Source organism: Mytilus galloprovincialis, chromosome 6, assembly GCF_965363235.1.
Source record: "Mytilus galloprovincialis chromosome 6, xbMytGall1.hap1.1, whole genome shotgun sequence".
Taxonomy (NCBI): Eukaryota; Metazoa; Mollusca; class Bivalvia; order Mytilida; family Mytilidae; genus Mytilus; species Mytilus galloprovincialis.
In genome coordinates, this window is record NC_134843.1 from 92,437,220 (window position 1) to 92,453,761 (window position 16,542).

Consider the following 16,542-nt stretch of genomic DNA (forward strand, 5'->3'; position numbering starts at 1 on the left):
ATTTACTTCCTTTTAGTTTACCTTTCAGAAACTGTCTGAGCAACATGTATATATAAAAGTTTTTTACATGGAATCAGCTGATTGTTCGACTTAGAGTAAACAAAGGTAGATAACAATATTAAAACCAGACAAATGAATACATTGACAATTACTCTTGTTGACAGCCATTTTGCCAGTGTGTTTGGAAATTTAAAAACATTAGATTATTGACAAAGAAGAAAGACAATTTAAATTTTATTCTTTTTATTGATCACTTTTATTTAAGGTGGTACCTAACACCTTCACTAAAATTAATCTGGCTTGGTCAATTTTCATAAAATTTTCACAAAATGTTTACTTTAATTTGACCCTTTTAAAAAAAATATAAAAATTTCAAAAAAAAAGAACCAATCACTTTCTTGGAAAAAATAGGTTGAATATATAGCAGTTTGACAAATACTATTATTTTGATCATTGAGAAGCTTTATATTTCTTTAACAAAAGTCAATACAATGTGATTAAAATGTTTAGCTGATTTTACAGAGTTATCTCCCTGTAGTGTTAGGTACCACCTTAAAACAAACATACAACAGCAAATATCACATATGACTCAAAAAGTGTTGTTTATGAGCTTTACATAGAAAGAGTAAAAAGTATCTTTAACAAGATCATTCCACAAAAATTTAAATAGCTTTTGTAGTACCATATAGTATAATTTACAAAGTTTGTATTTGCATGAGTGGCTATGAGCTCATTTGGTGTATAGTAAAAAAACATTTTACCGGAAACAATTGTTATTCCTGATTTGTTTACACTTACAACTTGCTGACAGTAAGCTGTAATGGTTTAAGATAAAAAGAGCAAAAGAAATCACCAGAGGTAACATTACAAATGTAATGTCACAGGACCTTATTCAACCATATATTTGGTACTTTATCAATCTTGTGTTAATTGTAGTTTATTTTATATAACACTAATCCTAAAGTTAACCATGAAGATGGACTAAAATATATCCTCTCCATTACAGTATCCCCATACAGCAGATAGTACCAATTTCTAATGGCCACAGCAGTTTTACTCAAACAGATGTATTGCATTGGTGTTAATCACAGTTTAGTGTACCAACTATTACTTCTGGATCCCTGCTATTTTATTCTGTTATTGGAGAGAATCATATATTGAGTTATAGCAACATCTATTGTATGGAGATACAGTTCACGTCTGCTTGCATATGATTATTGTGATTATGGCACCAAATGAAATATTATGATTATGGCACCAAATGAAATTAACAAAAAGTTTCACACATTTCTGTTGATAGGATAAGATTTAAATGAGTATCAATTTTTTGAAACATTTTCATCTTCATTATCATAATCATTTATAACATTTATTTCCAAATATAAATCTTGTAGCATTTCTATTGTCTGTTCTTGTATTGTTTCAACTTGAGCTGGTGGACAATATTCATCTGTTATACTGGATCTACAAAACATTAAACATTATTAAAAGGAAACAAAAGTGCACATGCTGAAATGTCTCACCTGCTATACTTATGAATTGATGTTGAAAGTCTAACATGAAGTTTTACTATAGCTACAAGTATGACATAAACTAAACATTTTCAATGATCAATGGAAATAAGGTCAAGGTCAGATGGCCAATGCCAAACAGATATAAGAACAGAGAATTATCAAAAATAAGAGTTTATTAAAAATTCTAGAATGAAGGTTGATTTTAAAATTGAGAGGCTTTTTAAAGTTAAGTAAATTTTATATGAGTTTTGTTTTTCTTGTTTGAATTGTCATTTCTGGCCTTAAGTAATTCAGGGCCTTTAATAAAATTGTGCAGTATGGGTTAAGCTCATTGTTGAAGACCGAACGGTGACCTATTTTTGTTAATTTCTGTGTCATTTTGGTCTCTTGTGGAGAGTTGTCTCATTGGCAATCATACCACATCTTCTCTTTATATCTGACAATTGTTGACAGCCCTATGATGACCTACAGTGGCTTGGATGAACATCATTTGGACTGAACAGAATTTTATTCACATTAGGATCGTCTCCCTTTTTTTTTTTTTTATTAAAACAGCTTCATCAGGGTAATGACAAGACATATAGCATTTTATAAAGCAAAAAGACAAATCAACAGTAAATGTATGATAAACCATAATTACCTTGCCATTGTAATCATCACAGGTTTATGAAAGTGGCTGATAGTTTCCTGGACAGCAGATACAAGTAGAGTTATCTGCCCTTCAGAGCTGACATGATGAGGTAACTCCGTGTCATCACATGTGCATCCTGCTTCATTAAGTAACTGAAAATCAGGACTTTCCTCTTTATCAAATAGAGCATCTCTCAGGATCAGTATTAATTCTTTGCTGTATAGAATAAAACAAACAAATTTAGTTGATGCTTGTAAAATCTTTATGACAATCCATGATGATTTTTAAATATATTATGTCCCTTGCCACAACTCCGGTATATATGACTATCAGAATACCATTTTGCCCAAATCTGTATTGTAAGAGCTCAATCAGTTTTTCTTCCAATCTTGACTTAAAAATATACATTGTATATTAAAAAAAAATGAATTTTCTGCTGTTTTCGAAAAAGATGTCAAGGCGGTTATGTTAAAATTGAAAAATTGCCTTTACAGCACTTTACAGTTATTTAACTTTTACTTGTAGACAATGCATTAGTTATAAATGCATGATTGCATCTTGAATGTTTGCTTAAATATTCAAAAAGAAGAAAAAGATGAGTTAAACCCCTTGAAACATTTGAAAACTTCTAAATTTCTAATTTAAGAAACCGTACAACCATAGACTTCTGTAATAAAAAGAACAACAGCTTCTATAATGAAACATTATGAATAAAGACCGAAATCCAACCATGTACTAAAACATGAATATTGCTAGCTTATATCAAAGTGTGAATATTTTTTCAATTTATAATAAATGGATTTCAGAAGTATCAGTACCATAAAATTGAGAATGAAAATGGGGAATTTAATCATTAGTCAACACTTCAAACAAGATATTTAATGATTTGAAAAAGTCATGGGGAACAACTAATATTTCCACCCTGATTTTTTTTTTAAATTAAAACTATAAATTGCAATTGTAGAGAACAACAAACTTTTGATATAATACCTGGGATGATCAATTTCAGCATGTCTATCCTGATGTATGCTATTAAACACTGCTTTTAGTTCTGATAACTGTTTCTGTCTCTCTGTAGTACATTTAGATATTTCTTCATCTGATAAGTTCTTAGGTTTGTCAAATTTATACAGATCTTTCAGCATTCCATAGATTGTGTCTGAGTACATAACTCTGAATGGATTCTGAGTTGAAAAGAAATCAAGGTCAATGTCTAAAATAAAATTCTTGTCACAAAAAGAGTTGTGTAATATTTCAAGCTGTTTGCTTAAATTTTCTGAAGTTGTCATAATATCATTATTTGAAAAAGAATTAGAATTTTTCATCTTTAATTCCTCTGTACATAAGCGTTTAGTATGTTGACCTGAATTCTCATCATCACATATATTTTTGTTACAGTTTTCACTTTGATCTGATGTACATGTATCATTTTCAGTTGATAAACTGGTTCCTATATCAATGTCAACTTTTATTCCTTGTTTAGCACTACTTTCTGGTTCCCTATCATTACAGGACTGTTCCCATCTATTGGGAACTATTTTCAATACAGTCAGTTTGACCTTTTTCTTGTTCTCTAACTTTTCTTCTGGACAGTATAAAGTTTCACTCACAAAATAGTTTTCTTTGCATGTTGTTCTGAAAAAAGTTGAAAGGATAAGTGAACTGATTAATTGTATACACAAAAATACTTTTATTCATATTACCAACTTTTGGTAACTCTTCGAAAGGTTACCTTCTCTTTGATAGGACACTCAGGAACTTGGTCAAGTAAAGCAATGTAAAGAAGTCAAATCAAGCTTTTAATAGGTTCAATTTTGCAGGAAATAAACTGTTTTTTGTTTTCTATACACAACAAAATAATCTGAAAACAGTAAACTTTAACCCAAAATAGCATTGATTATACCGGTATGTCAAATTTTATTCCTTTTGGTGTCACAAGTCAAGAACCTGTAATTTTTTGCTGTTAGATTTCTCATTTGAATTGTTTTACTTTTGTCATTTTGGGCTTTAAATTACTACATGTATAGTCTAAACAATTTAGGGTTTTCTCATTGTGGAAGGCTGTTCTGTCACCTATAGTTGTTCTTCGTCATTTGGTCTTTGATGGAGAGTCGTCTCATCAGCAATCATACTTCATCTTCTTGTTTTTATATAATAGCAGTGACTACAAAAAATTAGTAGAACCTTATCATATGTATCAATGATACTAAGCTTGTAATTTTTTAAGGCCACACTTTTTGTTGTGCAAATAAGACTCATCACTTGTATTACTGTGGATTCATTTATTTTCATGGGGACCAATTTTTGTGGATTAAGGAAAACGTACATGTTCGTGGATATTCAATTTCGTGGTTTTGCAGAAGTATGCATACAAGCCTATAGAAAATTTGATATTCATTGAACATTTAAATTCGTGGTTTACCTGTACCCATGAAATCCACGAACATTAGTATACACCGAATAATAATGAATCACAGTAAAACATTTAGAAGGCCTATAAACATGATAAAACTGATGTTACATTTTACACAATTATGACGTTCTAGTACCCATTTTTAGCTCACCTGGCCTAAAAGGCCATGTGAGCTTTTCTCATGACTTGGCGTCCGTCGTCGTCGTCGTCGTTAACAATTTTTCAAACATCTTCTCCTCTGAAACTACTGAATGGATTTGAATGAAACTTAGCATGATTGTTCCTTAGATTATCCTGCACAAAGTGTGTGCTTCGATTTTTGATCCGTCAAAAAACATGGCCGCCGTTACTTAAAATAGAACATAGGGGTCAAATGCAGTTTTTGGCTTATATCTCAAAAAAGAAAGCATTTAGAGCAAATCTGACATGGGGTAAGAATGTTCATTAGGTCAAGATCTATCAGCCCTGAAATTTTCAGATGAATCAAACAAACCATTGTTGGGTTGCTGCCACTTAATTGGTAATTTTAAGGAAATTTTGCAGTTTTTGGTCATTATCTTGAATATTATTATAGATAAAGTTAAACTGTAAACAGCAAAAATGATCAGCAAAGTAAGATCTACAAATAAGTTAATATGACCAAAATTGTCAATTGACCCCTTAAGGGGTTATTGTCCTTTAATGACAATTTTTCACAATTTGTTCATCACATTTGCTAACTTTAAAAAATCTTCTCCTCTGAAACTACTGAATGGATTTGGATGAAACTTAGCATGATTGTTCCTTAGATTATCCTGCACAAAGTGTGTGCTTCGATTTTTGATCCGTCAAAAAACATGGCCGCTGTTACTTAAAATAGAACATAGGGGTCAAATGCAGTTTTTTGCTTATATCTCAAAAACGAAAGCATTTAGAGAAAATCTGACATGGGGTAAAAATGTTCATTAGGTCAAGATCTATCAGCCCTGAAATTTTCAGATGAATCAAACAAACCATTGTTGGGTTGCTGCCACTTAATTGGTAATTTTAAGGAAATTTTGCAGTTTTTGGTCATTATCTTGAATATTATTATAGATAAAGATAAACTGTAAACAGCAAAAATGATCAGCAAAGTAAGATCTACAAATAAGATAAATATGACCAAAATTGTCAATTGACCCCTTAAGGGGTTATTGTCCTTTAATGACAATTTTTCACAATTTGTTCATCATATTTGCTAACTTTAAAAAATCTTCTCCTCTAAAACTACTAAACCAAATTCAACCAAACTTCAACTGAATGATCAGTAGGGTGTATAAAATAAAGTTTGTGCTTTATTTTTTATTTCGTCAAAAAACATGGCTGTCATGGCTAAAAATAGAACACAGGGTAAAATGCAGTTTTTGGCTTATATGGACCATAATTTGGTATTCGGCCTTTGGTTTCTTTTTGTATCCTTTTTTATAAGTTCTAAAATTTTAACTTTTATTTTGTGAATTGTGTTGGTGTTAGAATAGTATGAATGGAACAATTGAGTTTTTCCAGAAAAAATTAATACATTTTGATTCACCGTTTACGTGACAGGAAACCAATCTTTATTTTCTTTATTTTGCACAATATAATTCAAAAGGCATAAATTAACACCATTACTAGTGTTACTTGCTTCATGTTAATATTTAAAATCTATTTTCAATGTTATATTAAAGTTTTTTTTAAACGTGACAGGAAACCATAAGAAACCGAAAGCATTTTTTTAGTTTTATTTTATTGCAAAATCTGCTTAAAATAATCTGAACAGTATACTTTTTCTTAAAATCCATCTTAAATGTAACAGTATTATAAAACTCCTAAATATGTGCTTGTTTTGAAAACAATTAGTACAATTTATTCAGAATTTTCCATATTTTCTTCATTGATACAGGATACCATAATCGTTGTATCTTGATGTTTTGGCCAAAAAAATATATTTATATTTGGTTTTATAAAACCAGTTATATAAAATTTATTCCAAATCATTGGCAATGTAAAATTCTTTAAATCCAGTAAAGAAAAAAACTTTTAACTTTGAATTAAAATCTTTAAAATAGGCACCATGTGATATTTGTGACCTGTACACCATCTACATGGTTTCCACATTTTAACCTACTTTAGTGGGCTAAAATCAATAAAGTACTTCCTTTCAAGTCATGCCTGGTAAAAGTTTACTTTTCCTTTGACAATTTTATTGTGTTTCTGAAAAGTGTTTGCAGAACATGAATAAAAAAAAAAAATTAAAAATTGTGACAAAGTTACCAACTTTGTACATTCCAAGTGTAACGGTATATTAACATGCATTTTTCATTTAATTATCTTTATTCACCTAAAATATCCAGTAATATTCACTGCTGAAGCAAAATCAATCCAACGAACATCGGCACCATGATAAGAGACGTAATTTCGATTGAATTTTCCAAGGACCCTTTACATCGTTATTTGGAAACGTAGTGTGTTTAAACGTCGGTCAAATCTGAAATCGATTTTGTCAAGTCATTGAGCATTTATTTTCACACAAGGTCGTATGTAACATTATGCACATAGGAAAAATAATAGACCCCCGGCGCAATCTCTTTGAAAATTGTATTTTCCTTTTTTAAACAAGTCGAAACAAGTCTACAGATTATGTTTGCTAACATCCCCTTGGAAACAAAAACAATGTTTAGAACTAGTATATCGTATGTCCAGCTGTAAGGGCGTGATCACATGTTAGTCACATGTTTCACGTATGACCGGAAATGATTAGAACTTAAGGACAAAAACAATTTTAATAAATAACTGGACTTCTGTTTCGTGTGAAATGTAACGCATAACGATAACGTCATTTTCTTACTTAATTATTACGAAGATCAAAACAAGAACGTAAATCATCTCTGATTTACCTGTTTGAACATCTCGCGAGAGTTCATGTTTGCATATTGTTTTTAAGAATTCTATTACAACAAAGCAGATTACATCATCTAAAATTTGCGTTACGAAATCGGACACAAAAGTCACGCCACTGTTCTTACATCTGCTACATAAATACTTATAGTTCTCGGCATTTTCTTCTCACTATTCTTATTGGTCGATGTTCTTTGTTATTTGAAAGCAAAAGTTACGAATTTGCCGGTGACGATTATCTATAAATCAGTCAGCGTTATGCTCTTCGGAAGCAAAAAGTAACGCGAGAAACGACACAAAAATACGGTTGTAGAATCTTTGAAATTCGTATATTTCAATTTTTTTTCTAGGGAAGAGTAGCATACACTTGTATGTTGATAAAAATAATGGCATCTTTAGATGTAGTTACAACTTTTCTTACAGTAATTCACATTTTATCACTTTTCTATAGTTATAGGAAACGGAGCCCAATAGCAAATTATGGTCCATATCTCAAAAACTCCAGCATTTAGAGCAAATAAGACAAGAAGTTAAAGTACTTATTAGGTCAAGGTCTACCTGTCTTGAAATTTTCAGCCGAATTGGGTAACTGGTTTTTCAGGTATAATGCCCCTGAATTGATGATTTTAAAGAAATTTTGCAGTTTTTGGTTATTATCTTGAATATTATTATAGATACAGATAAACTGTTAATAGCAAAAATGTTAAGCAAAGTAAGATCTACAAATAAGTCAATTTGACCAAAATTGTCAATTGACCCCTTAAGGAGTTATTGCCCTTTAAAGACTTTTTTCACAATTTGTTCATCATGTTGACTTACTTTAAAAAATCTTCTCCTTTGAAACTGTTGTATCAATTTCAGCCAAACTTAGGCTAAATGAGTTTCAGAGTATCTAGTATAAATTTTATATTTCATTTCCTTGTATGTCAGAAACATAGCTCCTATGGCTAAAATAGAACATAGGAGAAAATGATTTTTTTTTTGCTTTTGAAGAAAACAGGACGATTCAAAGAACATTTAAATAAATTGAAAAGCCAAAATAATCATTGATGAGAGATTTAACCAAAAAAATTAAGGTGAGCGATTCAGGCTCTTGAGAGCCTCTTGTTGTTTAGGGGCCAGCTGATGCCCATCCCTAGGTGTTGTATTTTCTGGCTGTGTTGAAAACCCTTTGGTGGCCTTCAGATGTGTTCTACTCTTTTGTGAGGTTTTTGTCTCTTTGACATGTTCCTCATTTCCATTCTCAATTTTACTGTAAATGTAACTACCTTATACAACCTGTAGTGTTACACTTCCCGACATAGAACTGGATCTCTTTATCCTGTATTTGTTCACACCATGGGGGTTTAAACCATACAATATGACTGATATGTCCAGCATATACCATTGGTATAATCCAGTTCTCTATACTTAATGTCCTGAAAAAAATACAATCATATTAAAATAATGGTTTGTTTTTCTGTCTATTATTTTTTTAAATATTATAAATAAACTATGTACAGCAGACATGTGTTTCATCTGTGAATATATTAGTGACTCTCTAATCAAAAAGTGTAACAATCAAATAAATTACTAAGTTGAAGAGCATTAAATAATGATAATATTTATAATGCTGCAATGTCCAGACAAAAACTATTAACTTATAAATTAATTATTTTCCTGTCTTATTTGAATATTTATTTTAACAGTGGTAAAATTCTATCCAACTTGACATTTAAAATTCAATCAATTTCCTACATGTTTCTATAGAGAAAAAAAAATATATACAAGTCATATCTTAAACAAAGATTTGAAAATGAAAAACATTGTTAATAAAAATACCACAAAATTATAATTGTTTTAATGTAACAAGGAATTTTTGTGGTACAACCTGACATTTAAAAAAATATCTTGTTTTTAAATTCAAAGGGAGACAATTCATGTCCTCAGAGCATAGTATCCTGAGTAAAATAAGTATCTGCATTGATTATTAGCAAATAAAGATCAATCCAACTTTTCCATTTACAATTACGAAAATGATATTACTCATATAAGACATCTTTCCGGTATACATCATCTGCCTTCATATCACATGGAATCAGTAGATCTGGATGGGAGTCATAATGTACAAATACAATGTCCTCAACAGGGAGGTGCTTACTGCCAATACCTCTATGGATGAATGGTACGACCTAAAATGTACAAATATAATGTCGTCAACAGAGAGGTGCTTACAGCCAATACCTCTGTGGATGAATGGAACGACCTGAAATGCACAAATACAATGTCCTCAATACGGAGGTGTTTACTGCAAATACCTCTGTGGATGAATAGTATGACCTGAAATGTACAAATATAATGTCCTCAACAGGGAGGTGCTTACTGCCAATACCTCTGTGGATGAATGGTACGACCTGAAATGTACAAATACAATGTCCTCAATAGGGAGGTGCTTACTGCCAATACCTCTGTGGATGAATGGTACGACCTGAAATGTACAAATACAATGTCCTCAATACGGAGGTGTTTACTGCAAATACCTCTGTGGATGAATAGTATGACCTGAAATGTACAAGTATAATGATTCAGGGGTTTCATTATCTTTCATGTTGACTGGTACTTTCCACGTTTCTAGGAGGTACTTTTCAATTTATTCCATGAATATCTTATATAAAAATTCCTACATTTAGGCGGTACTTGTCAATAGCATAGGAGGGTAAAAGTACCGGGTACTGCCTCCTAATGAATGGCCTGTTAATGTCCTCAACAGGGAGGTGCTTACTGCCAATACCTCTGTGGATGAATGGTACGACCTGAAATGTAAAAATACAATGTCCTCAATAGGGAGGTGTTTACTGCCAATACCTCTGTAGATGAATGGTACAACCTGAAATGTATAACCATTTAATTATCAACATATGTTTTTATCCAAACAGTGTCATGAACAATAAATTATCTTTTTTGGAAAGCTCTAAAATTGAAAAATAAAGACTGAAATTGTTGGGTTGTGCAGAATGTTGCTTAAAATATGGACAATGGTGTAGAATTAACATTTAAATATATTAAAATCTAAAATAAATCTTTGAACAGCTACAAAATGGATGGTGAATAACCATGATTGATAACTTCAATAAGTCGGCATACTTTGTATGAAAGTTTAAAGGTAGTTAAAAAACAAATGTTGCCATCTTTTGAAAAATCTCCCTTTAAAAATTGGAAAAAAAATCATCAAAGGATCTTCATATTATTTTTATTTCATGTGTTTTTCATGTTTGATATATATTTCTTGTCTCATGTTTGGCTGCATGCTTTGTGTTTGCCCTTATTCATTTTCTGTGTTTCTTGTCTGTACTCTTAATTTCTCTTGTGTGTCATGCTTGTCCCGCATTTGATTAAAAGTAAACCGGTGACTTATTCAAAATCAGCCCGCATATTGTATAAGTGTGATATATGTAATTAAGGCCATCAAATTACTAGGAGTAATATTTTTTTTTCAAATCAAATGCAGTTAGCGGACGCTAACTGGTGACCACAGGATCTTCATGTACATGTATATATGACTGGATTATCTCCAAAAACGGCTGAGTAATAATTTCTAGTACCTTTTTTCCTTATTATTTATGATTTTATTTCTCATGCTTTATTTTTCACATTTATTAGTTTCAGTGCAATGTTTTATTTCACACAGTGTTCTCCCCAGGATTTTTGGATAGCACCAGGGTAACGCGTGACGAAATGAATTTTACAGTATTTTGTGTCGCTTTGCGTCGCTTATTTTTTTCTTGTTACTTTTTGTCATTACCTGTTTGCCTTTGTTTTGTTTACTGTGGAACTGTGTTGTAGGACTTTGGGTCAGAAAATTATTGGTAGAAAAAGTAAATTAATAATCAGTTTGTATACTTTAATATCTTTGAAGAATAAATAAAAGAAAGCACAATTAGTCTTTAAGCTAAAGTCACTTCTTATATTTTGATCAAGCCATTTTGTCCCGATACTTGTAGTTACACTACACATTCCCCATAACAATGAACTTTGAACAAGATTTTTGATACAGAACCTTCAGTAAATTAAAAGCTATTTTCCATAGTTTTAGATCTGATTGTTTTAATTAATTCTTTGTTACAGACATGGAGAGTTCTTTAAGAGTTTTCTATTCACAAGGTTCATCCCTAGCTTTAGTCCTGCGTGGGAATGTATTAGAGTTGTTGCAGTAGGCTTTTTAGACCTGTTACAGTCAAACATTATATATTATTTAATAAATTACCTATTTATTATAATATGTCTGTGCATCAATAATGGTATGATTCTCAAAAATAATTTGCAAAACATTTTTGTTGGTATGTTCTAAGAATGTTTTCATCCTTAATGTAACATTCTAATATAATTTTGCATTCAATTTGTACTTTATTTTTTTTTGCAATGAGAAATTATATGTGAGGAGCATTTATTTGTAATTAGCAAAATCAGGGGAAGTAACTCCACAATTAATTCATCAAGGTTAACCTCAACAGGTAAATCGATCACGTGGTGTAAACAATCATCTTGTCAATACTGGATTAAACTGGTTAGAACTGGTCAATTTTGATGTAAAGTTGAAGTCATCTGAAACTTTACCGATTTTAATACGATTTTTTTACCGAAAACTTTAGCACCACGGAAAAAAATTATACATCGCGGCAAGAACGATACCACCGCGGCAGAAAATTATACATCGCGGGCCCGTGGTCCTTTAAGGGCCTGGGGAGAACACTGTCACATGTTTCTGCGTTTAGACTCACCCTTCAATTTACCACCCTTGAGTGACAGTCTTGCAAAATTCTTGTACACCGAAAACAATGTGTGAAAAAATAAACAGACACAATAAGTAAAAATGTCAAAAAAATAAGTGTACAGCATTTAACATCACTTCTTCTTTCTTTCTTTTCTTTTCTTCGTATCAGCTTCCTATTATAAAAAACACCTTTAACAGGTAATATTTAAATGTTCAATTAGGGTGGGGGAGGTAGACTATATTATCCTCGTGTAATGTGTTTTTGTACTGATAACAATTTTCACTGCTTACAGTTTTCACTGTTGATTTTTTATTCACGTGTGTACTCAAGTTTTAAAAAGCATATCAGAGGTCTAGATTTTCAAAAAACTGTATCTCAGCAATCTGTCCATTATGTAACATTGAACCAGAAGATATGACTCACTTTATACTTAAATGTGAAAAACTGTCAAGCATAAGAAATCGCTTTATGCAAGAGTTGAAATCTCTTCTCGTAGATTGTAATAAGCCACCTTTGCTAATTCAAGAACTATTTGATGACAAGGAGAATCTTTTACATCTAGTTATAGACTGTACATCATATCATTTTCTTACCTACAAGGAACAGGTCCGTATAGAGACATTAACCAGAGGTCTGTGTTACAAACTATATCACAAACGTTTACTTTTAATGTCCGAGTAAATTTGATTCGCACTTAATGGATTGTGTCAGGATTTATTCTGCAATATTGAGAGATGGATAGTGTTTGAACTGAAAACTCGTATCCAAGGCTTGTAAAATATCAAGTGGTTTTAGATTTTAAATATTTTATTAGCGTGTTTTATATGGAATAATTGTCTACAAAATGAACAGTGAAACGTTTTTTAGATTTTAAAGATACCAAGGACAGTGTTTTGAACAGTAAATGCTATTGCGAGGGCAGGAGTATTTTAATTATAGTCTATAACACTATGTTATATGGAGATATAATAGTGATCCGGTTATGAAACGATTGGACTGTGTAAGATATATAGTTAACTACGTTTACATGGTGATGGATTAGTCCGCATGCTGTATATATGTTACTGATATATAAATTATTATAATAACTACCTACGTATACTGATTTTATGAGTGCCCCGTGTGTAAGGGTTAGGGTGCAAATAAGGGTGCAAATTGGAATTACGCTATAGAAGCGAAGCTCCTGCTAGAGGAGGAAGATAAAGACTAGGTAACTAGGTAACAGGTAACAGCATGTTCTATCAAATGTTTTTAGGTATCTAAATTTTTTTGTCATGGCTTACTTTTACTGTTTCCGATTATTTTGTGATTTTCGTATGTCAAAAAAATGGTGAAATAAGTTTTCTTATGAAGTCAAAACTGGAACAGTAGACAGACTGGTAATGACTATAAAATCCGGAAATGAGTATTTTCTGGTACAAATGTAATTGCCTGAATCATAAAAAAAGTTATTTAATTCTTTTCAGTACTAAAACTAACTAGTAAATAGTTTTTGGTTGATGTTTCATGTGTTGAAATTCTAACATTGTGATTTTTTTTCAGATTGGCACTGGGTTTCTACAAAAGACGGTATTTTATTTTAATTTAAATTGCAGTTCTGAAATTTTGTGATAAAAAATAAAAAGCCAAGACTGTTTTCGTCTTTATGTAGTGTGGATGCATAAAAAGATTGTGAATAGAAAGTTGAATGAATGGAGTTTGAACAACCATTTTATATAAGAACCCAGCTAATTTTAACTCGCTGGTTTGTAATAAAAACGACCAAAAAACACATGACAATCACATGCCTTGAAGATCTGATGTCTGACAGGCAAACGTCATATCTGTACTTCATGTAACCCTCCTGAATTTTCCCCTACAACTATTCTAGTGATGCACATTTTTTTTACATTAAATAAAAATGGCTAAACAGTTCAGTTTTATTAAATGTGTTCTAATGTCTTTTAAAGCGAATATGAATACGTTTTAAATTTGTCAAGATGTTATAAGTGTTGTAGTTGTTCCAAATATAGAAACCGATAAACACAATATATGTGTGTGCAATCGAAACCGGTGATAAATGGATGATACAAATACGTATGACATATGAAAACATATGACATACGAAAACATATGGCACGACGATCGATACATCAAAGTAAAATCCAATGGTGGTGCACACAGGCACTTGTTTCTATCCATGGGAAGACCCACTATCAATGCAGTGGCGGATCAAGAACTTTTCCTAAGGGGGGGGGGGGCATGCTGACTGACCTAAGGGGGGCCCGTTCCAGTCATGATTCAATGATTCCCTATATAATCAACCAAATTTTTCCCACGAAAGGGGCGCCCAAGCCCCCCAGGATCCGCCTATGCAACGTATATTTACGTTGATAGTAGGTCTTCCCATGGATAGAAACATTAGGTAAACGGACAGAAAGTCACAGAACAAAAAGTCCCAGGACATAAAGTCACAAATTTGATAGGACAAAAAGTCACAGGACAAAAAGTCACAAATAGTTTGTTGACAATTATTTGAATAAATAAGAGAAATATCTTGAAATATTTACTTTTTAATACATATATTCATATTAAAGTGTAGGAAATGTGTTATTATACTTGAAAAATGAAGATTTATTCAATTTTAATCATGCAAAGGGTATATTTCTGGTCACCATGAAGCCATTTAAGTGCAAAGCCACGTTGACATTTTGTTTTTTTTAACAACTATTTGATCATCTTTGATATTTTTTGGGATAAATTTTGTTTACAATGTTGGTTTATATATCCCCGAGGAACCAGTAATGACGCACCTAACGTTGTGTTTGTCTCTGCATTTAATCTACCATTTAAAAGAAAAAGAAACACGGAATAGAATGAAAGATTGATTACTTGTTAATGTATTTCAATCATTAAACAGTTGATTTTTGAAACAGTAAAATCAATAAAAATCATGTTTGCTAACATTACAAACGGACTGTCAACTTATGATGGGTACCAGTAATGACGCACTATAAACAAACCAGTAAAAACCACTTGCAGTGTACCTGATGTTCGAAAAATTGCTTCAATCCGGATAATTTAAAGTTAACACTATTCAACAAATTTAATTTTAATAACAAATTTTGACATTTACAGTCACTTTTATGATCATGTTGATAGCAACACAATTTTTTTCATTAATTTAATTGTAACCTATATTTTATTTCAAATTTTATATAAAATTGTTCAAAATTTATCAAAATGACATATATATTCCATATACTTGAAAATAAGAAGTAATTGCATTCATAAAACAACATTGACATTAAAACATTTATCAATGTATACTTCGTACAATGAATGAAAAAAATCGATAAACAATAGAAAATTATATAAGCGACGATCATTTGTTCTACAGTGATTCCCGCTTAAATGTAAAACCATGTCACATGACAGTCATATGATTTGAAAAACACAAACTGGGGCAGCATGTGCATACATACTTTTGCCGGCCAAAGTGGATTTAGGACTGATAATCATTCTGGGAAGGGTAGAATGTTTTTGACCTTAATAAAATGGCAGAAATTGCATTATCTTTACTAATTCAAGCAATAATAACATTTCTGGACAGAGTTTGAGGCATCTATGTTGTAGTCATATGACCTTCACCATCATGTTATGAATAGTAATTATCGATGACGTCACATCTTTTGTTTAGAAATATAAAACCCAAAACTAAATTGGTGCGTCATTTCTGGTCCGCGTCAAAACAGGTACCAAGACGATACAATAGTTCAAGAAAAATACAAAAATATTTTTGTAGAAATAAGTGTTTTTTGTTCAAAGAAAATATTCAGAAAAAATGAATTGTGACTTTTTGTCCTGTGACTTTTTGTCCGTGACTTTTTGTCTGTGACTTTTTGTCCTGTGACTTTCTGTCCTACATTCAAACATTAGTGCCTGTGCTGCATAATTCATAAATTTGACAGTGAGATGTAAAAATCTAAGTAGATAAAATATAAATATGATAAACATAAAAAGGCAATCTTCATAAGGTAAAAAAAAACAAATAATCACAAAAAAGTAAACAAATATTTATGTCAACAAAGAAAAACAAAACTGAAAAAAAATCAAAAAAGTCAGGTGAACATTCAATGATAACAATTTGTCAAAATTGAATTATTGTAACGCCTTACTTCGTTATGATCTTCTACAATATGAAGAGGTGTGACGGCAAATTTCTTTAGTGCTTTGTTTTGTTGCCGAGCCATTTTTCAATTTTTAAAAACTGAAAACACGGGCGCAGACATGTTGAAATTCAGCAGTGAATGATTTAAAAAATATATTAAAAACTCTTAGAATAAACCTTCTTTTGTT

General features: G+C 31.3%; 1 protein-coding gene across 1 annotated transcript; it reads right to left on the reverse strand.

Moving 5' to 3' along the window:
- Positions 1-1,247: 1,247 nt before the first annotated feature.
- LOC143080733 (UPF0489 protein C5orf22-like) lies at positions 1,248-16,510 on the reverse strand. Its single transcript, XM_076256732.1, has 6 exons — positions 16,362-16,510; positions 9,479-9,624; positions 8,722-8,871; positions 3,136-3,780; positions 2,155-2,361; positions 1,248-1,464 (listed from the first exon to the last, which is right to left on the reverse strand). The coding sequence occupies exons 1-6, from the start codon at positions 16,434-16,436 to the stop codon at positions 1,320-1,322; spliced, it is 1,368 nt and encodes a 455-aa protein (XP_076112847.1). The 5' UTR covers positions 16,437-16,510; the 3' UTR covers positions 1,248-1,319.
- Between the last annotated feature and the right edge of the window lie 32 nt (positions 16,511-16,542).